At 59.3% G+C, this 6,679-nt stretch overlaps 1 protein-coding gene across 1 annotated transcript; it reads right to left on the bottom strand.

Annotated features, from left to right (window-relative positions):
• Positions 1-423: 423 nt before the first annotated feature.
• BXZ73DRAFT_60000 (uncharacterized protein) lies at positions 424-2,064 on the bottom strand (the record flags this gene model as incomplete). Its single annotated transcript, XM_048021696.1, has 5 exons — positions 424-615; positions 678-989; positions 1,122-1,302; positions 1,364-1,650; positions 1,768-2,064. The coding sequence occupies 5 exons, from the start codon at positions 2,062-2,064 to the stop codon at positions 424-426; spliced, it is 1,269 nt and encodes a 422-aa protein (XP_047870694.1).
• Between the last annotated feature and the right edge of the window lie 4,615 nt (positions 2,065-6,679).

Raw genomic sequence — 6,679 nt, 5'->3', positions numbered from 1 at the left:
TGCAATACGGCCAGCAGATCGACCTGCGGCTAATGCACCGCCCTCCTGGACGACATTGCCGCCCTTTCTCCAAGTGGGTATGCGCCCTTTTGGCAAGTTTGGCTTTGAAGAGCAACATGGAGAGTATGTGTTTTGTTCAATGGATAACGCAAGCCTACCGTGGACAGAGCAGAGATGTTCTCCGTGCACGGTACCACAACATCTAAACCTTCCACGCACCCGAAAGTGCCAACGAACGGAGCATGATACATGAACAGAAAGTATTGAGAACTAGGTAAGCTTTTGGGGGTAAGAACGGCTGGCATATGCGGGAAAACAACAGGTCGTAACGGTCGTAAAAGGAAAAGAGAAAAAGATATAACTTAGGTGAACATACAGCACGTAGACACACAGTCGTAGGCGGGACCCAACCTGAACAAGCGTTCAACGGTTGGGACGCAGGTACCGTTGCACATCGTTCAGCCCAAGCGCGGGGAAGGGCACTCCGCCCATGGCCAGGATCTCGCTCTGCAGCGTCCCGTACTGGTCCGTTGTGATCTGCAGCGGCACCTCGTACTTGAACATCGGGAAATTCTCGAGATGGCTGGGTGGCAGGATAAGAAGCCGCAGAATGTGCTGAGAGATGGGACAACCAATTAGCACGGTTCACGCAGCATGGCTCATCATGATCAACTTACCTCGACAGCAACCACGTTGTGTACCTTCCAGGTCGACTCCCGCGCCGCCTCGCCTGCTTGAACTTCCAGTCGGAGGTACGCGGTGCCCTCCTGGCTTTCGTCCGCGAGGTAGATGTCCGCGCGCGAGAGGACCTGCTCGCGGATGCTGATCTGCGCGCCGAGTGAGATCCACGTCTTCTGCCGCTTCACGAGCGTGAGATGCGCGTTGTGGGACAGCAACCGCGCGAGTGCAGGCGCACTAGGACATGCAATCTCAAGGGCGATCGAGATGACCTCGCCCGACGCAAAACACTTGCTGTCCGGCATCGTCACCTAACGGCCGCCGCAAACGAGGCACAAGGCGGATCAAGGCGGAAAGGAAGCCGAGGCGCGTTGGTGCAGGTCAAATTGAAGAGTGACTCAGTCAGCGCCTAGGTTAGATCACAGGGACGCAGGCGGGCGCACCGAGATCTGCGGTAGGTCATCCCGCCGGCGAGCAGCTTCCTCCAGCTTGGGGTTCCAGACGGGCATGAGAGGGACGGTGCACATGCGTTCCAGAGAGTTTTCCACGTGGGCCCACGGCAAGGCTTCTACAGGTGGCAACGTAGGGCGTGTCTTTGGGAGGTAGAGCACATGCGTCGAGAACCTACGTATAGGTGCAAGAGTGAGCGCGCCATGGAGCACGTTCTTTGGGCAGCAGAACACACCTTTCGTGGCGCCGGAAGCTCTTGCGCGTGATGTCAACACGGAACGTGTAGAAGACCTCGGTCGTGATGCCCGGCTGGTACACAGTGTACGACGGCGGAAGCAGGTCGGCCCCGTCTGCAGTGAGCTCCGGGAAACGAATCGCGAACGGGTAGTCGCCCCGCAGCGTCTCGCTCTTCCCGGCCGCGGTGAAGAGCACGGCCTTCTTCTTCAGAATCACCGCACGACTCACACCCGGCACGGCGACCGTCGCGTGTTGGGTCGCGGACGTATTAATCGCACCTATAAGCTGCGCGCATGCACACCTTATCAGCTGCTGCTTCTCCCCACGCCCGCGCGGAGAGGCCTGCCCGCGTGCACGCACGCGAGCCGCGACCACGAACGACACTATGAGCGGCGGACTCACCGACACCGACAGCTCAAGGACGTGCGAGCATTGCTTGCGGAAGGTGACGATCCCGTCGACGGTGCCCTGTGAACCGTACGCGGGGAGGACGAGACCCCAGTGAGGCGGATGGAGGCGGATCTCAAGATGGTCGGTCTTGTAGACGTGCTTGGCGCCCTCTGGCGCGGCGGGCGCAAGCCCTGTGGGGTGGTGCTCGGACTGCAGCACGCGCTCCGCCGTGGCGGGCCGCTCTGAGTAGAGTGGGGAGGGGGCGGAGGGCGAGACGGGGGAGTAGATGGGGGGCTGGTCGAACTCCATGGCACCTACAGGGCAACCCAGGGCCGGGGCGGACGAGCGGGCGGCAGACGGTCGCGATTGCGGGGGAAAACAACGGTGGGCATGAGTCGGCGCTGGGAGCTTTAAGGCGGCAGGTGGTAGGATGACAGGGTCGTGCTTCTGCGCGCGCTGCGTACAGACCGGCGGGAGAGTTGGCGCGGGACTCGAGGCGGGACTCCGGCAGCGTGGTCAGCAGCTTTGTCAGCACTCACTCTGAGCAGCGTCACCTCTCTCCGCGGCGATCGTGCCCACCACGTGCGACGGCATCTAGTACTAGTCCCTGCGAAAAGTATTGGGACACGTGACGTTCGGGCGCCTCAAGCATGCCTCTGCTCGCGACGAAAGTTTGCCATGCACAACCCTCATCCCTCCTTGACCTCGTACCACCACCATCTCCTCCAGCGTCTACCACCACTCCCCACCCTACCCCTGTACGATGTCGCCCTCCTCGAAGAAGGGCAAGAAGAAAGCACCTCCCCCGGCCGACGACATGGCCTGGGAGACCGATCGCGACTACCAGCGCGCCCTCCAACAGGCCCTCACGGCCTCCTCCACCATCCTCGCCGGCGGCAACCCCGACAGCGCCTGGACTGACAGTGAGGACGAGCTCTTCACCGCACGCCCCTCCCAACGCCGCAAGAACCGGACTCCGGCCCCCGCCCCTGCTCCCGCCCCTGCCCCCCCTCCCCCTGCAGCCCCTGCCGCCCCCACGGTGCGGGAGCTCCTCCTTCACCTTTTCGGGATCGCGCTTAGGCTCGGCCCCGTCAACGAGTCCAACTTCGCCGAGGCCACCGTCCTCTTCAACAAGGCGCCCGGCCAGTCCGGCGACGCCCTCCTCCAGTTCTGGAACCAGAACACCACTCAGTGTGTGCTGGCCATGGACTACGCCAACATCACGGCCCACTACCGTGATCAGGTTGCCCGCGCGGCCGCCCCCCTCCCCCGCCGGCTGAGACGGACGCCATGGACGTCGCCCCCGTCGAGCTCCCCCCGACTGCGCCCCTCCCCGCCCCTCCCCTGCTTACCTAGTTCTCAATACTTTCTGTTCATGTATCATGCTCCGTTCGTTGGCACTTTCGGGTGCGTGGAAGGTTTAGATGTTGTGGTACCGTGCACGGAGAACATCTCTGCTCTGTCCACGGTAGGCTTGCGTTATCCATTGAACAAAACACATACTCTCCATGTTGCTCTTCAAAGCCAAACTTGCCAAAAGGGCGCATACCCACTTGGAGAAAGGGCGGCAATGTCGTCCAGGAGGGCGGTGCATTAGCCGCAGGTCGATCTGCTGGCCGTATTGCACCTCCCGAGCGCGAGCGATTGGGCGGACAAGACGGAAAACCACAGGACACACTGCCACCACGAGCGAGGGCAGGCACCCGACGCGGATCGGGGACCGATGACGTCGGGATCGGTCAGACCCGGAACCCCGATCATTTGTCCAGACCCCGTTGCCAATTTGAATTTTGAATTTTCCTTGGTTCGCCGAAGCCATTCCTGCCCCGCCCATCCTGGAGCCTGGCAAGAAGCCGCTCCTTGTCTCAACGCCATCTTTCAACTTGAAGTGCGGGCAGTCATCCAGAGGTCCTGAGGATACGGGTGAGTGGTTGATGATCCGGCGTGCTCGACGACACACCACGAGTGCCACGTCGTTCCTCATACGTCGGCTCTCCTGGATGTTCCGGTCTCACTGTCTCGCATTCGAATTTGTTCGCACAGATTGCACAAGTGGCGACCAGGGCTGTGGACTTAGGCGTCGACTGCTCTTCTGTGCTCTTGGTGCAATTTGACTTCATCTGCAAGCGCTTCAGTCCTCATGGATCAGTGAGTCAGAGATCTGGCTATTTGTCTTTGCGGGGGCAGCGCTGACAAATGAGACGTCGTGCGCGCTTTCAGAATATTCTATGCCGTCAAGCTCGCCTCTAGAGAGTTTGTGCCCAGGCAGGAAGACCGACGCATCGTGACATGGACGAATTTTCCGCAGGTGTTCTCATACTGCATTCCCTACTTTTTCATGGCATATCTCGTTCGCAGACGAGACACACGTCTTTTGAGAATACTCCTCCTGCCACTGGTGGTTGCAATGGCCGTCAGATGCACTTGGGGATATACCTTTGCCAATCCGCGGTTGAGATGGTATGAGTGGGATCGAGGTTTGTCATCTACTTATATGCCTCGGGTGAGAGATACACTGATTTATTCGTCATACTGCAGGTATAATTGCCCTGGTCTGCATAGCCAAAGCTATAGATTTCGCATGGGCAAGAATGGGAGGCATAAAATGACCGAGCAGTCGCTCAAGGTAGTCAACGATCAGCAGGGCCCCATTCGGAGTAATAATGCCAACCGCACCGGCCTCCTCGCCCACTTTCCCGACGGTCTATGCGATGCGCTCGAGGTCGGACTTTCTATGCGCGGTATCGGATGGGACTTCGGACAATATATCTACGTCCCTCCTCCAACCCAGCCCTTGTCCCGCCGTCCCTTTGTCGTGCACGCTCTGAAAAACCTCGTTCACAACGTTCTCGCTATCGATCTCATCGACACTATCATCAAGCTCACTCCAGGCGTTGGTCCCACCAGCGGCACGATTTTCCTCGCCCACCTCTCGCCCTTCCCGCGCTACGCCCTCTCTACCGTCCTCCATTTGGGCTTCGGTCTACTCATTCACTGCGGCGTCTGCGTCGTGTACGACTCCTTCGCCCTTCTCGCTGTCCTCGGTATCGGCCAGAGCCCGGCGGGATGGCCGCCCATCACCGGGGGACTTTGGCATGTGACGTCGCTGCATGCGTTCTGGTCGCGCGCGTGGCACCAGGCTCTGCGGCACGTCTTCCTCGTATATGGAGGCTTCCCCGGACGCGCAGTCGCGGGCAGGGCGGGCGCCACGGTGGGGACGTTCCTGGCGTCCGGGCTGGTGCACGAACTGGGGATCACCGCCGCAGGCGTAGGGTTCGACGCGCGGGTGCTCGTCTTCTTCCTTCTGCAGGCCGTGGGGGTTGTGCTGGAGAAGACTCTTCGGGAGGTGATGGGGAGAAGGGTGGGCGGGTTCTTCGGGTTCATGTGGGCGGCTCTGTTCGTGGTTGGGTTTGGACAGATGTGCAGTAAGTTGTTTCTCCGCGGCCTTTGAAGATCTATTCTGATTCCCTGGCGCAGCCGATGCGTGGTTTTCAAGAGGGATCGGCGGAGCAACGACCATTCCCACTCAGCTCAGCCCAATTCGGCGACTCGTCCTTCCATCTTCCCGGTGGCTCGTGTACGTGGCGTTAAAGGGGGCGGAGTGCTCAAGTAGGCGAAGTGTTTCCGCGGCGTTTTATTGTAACCGCTGATGCCGTTATCGCTAGCTCCACGTAATCTTACGGCACACGTGGACTTTGATTACCCCTGTTTGGTCGTCAATTATCTGAGCAACATACTTCAGGAGCGGGCAGAGTTACGCGTGTATTCACCCCCCCATTCCTCGTTCTACCCGGTACGTTCCTTGCGGCTGATTAGGAGGTTTACTGACGTTGCCCAGTTCCATCATGGAAAATGACGCCAGAGCGTACAAACTCTACGCTGCACTTCGAGACTGGCACAAACGATCTCTGTCCTGGCTACTAGCAGTGCCGTACTTTTTGGCCGTCCTGACCTGTATTTCTCAATGGCGTACTTGACCAGAAGAGAAGGCACCTACCTGCGTCGACTCTGCCTGCTGCCAGTTGCCATCACGATTTACATACGATCGGTCACCCTCTTCTTGAGTGGCAATGACTATGCAGGGTGGTTTGACTGGGTCAGAGGTAGGTGTTGTATATTGTAAACAGGTAGGTATCACTAACGTGTCTCAGGCCTTGCTGCTTTGACCTTGTCGGCCCATACAACATACTGGGCGATCATTCCAGAGGGCGCCTTGAAAGAGGGAGAAGACACTCTCGCTTGCCGGATCCCTTACGTGAAGGACAGCAACTTCATACCGCCATGGCTTTCAGACGCATGGGAGGTCGGCTCCGCCGCACGAGGCATCGGATGGAAATTTGGGCAAGGGGTCCGTCTCCCGGAAATGCGGCGGCCTCTGGATCGACGAACCTATCTCAGAACCACCTCCCTCTCCATCGTCAGAACCTACCTTATCGTGGACGCCGCCAACTCCCTCCTCGAACTTCTTCCAGGAATCACCCCCACGGGTGGCACGATATTTTTACCGTGGCTTCCACCCTTGCAACGCTACGCGGTATCGACGCTGCTTCATGTATCGATTGGGCTGTGCATCGTGCTCGGGATCGAGCTGTGGTACGACCTCGCGTCGCTGGTCGGAGTGGGCCTGTGCGGCCAACCACCCTCGGCGTGGCCTCCATGTCACGATCGTCCGTGGTTGGCGCGTTCGTTGCACGAGTTTTGGTCGAGGCGGTGGCACCAGACTCTCCGCCATACGTTCATGGTCATCGGAGGTTATCCCGGGGCGTGGGTCGCAGGTGATGTTGGGAGGTTGTTCGGCGTGTTCCTGGCGTCGGGATTATATCACGAAGTGGGATTCTGGCTGGGTGGCGCGCGCATAGACTGGAGGATGGTGGCTTTCTTCGTACTGCAGGCAGCAGGGATCGCTCTTGAGAAAGTATACGGT

This window comes from Epithele typhae, assembly GCF_022376455.1.
Source record: "Epithele typhae strain CBS 203.58 chromosome Unknown BXZ73scaffold_300, whole genome shotgun sequence".
Lineage (NCBI taxonomy): Eukaryota > Fungi > Basidiomycota > Agaricomycetes > Polyporales > Epitheliaceae > Epithele > Epithele typhae.
This window is presented reverse-complemented; position numbering and strand designations above follow the sequence as displayed.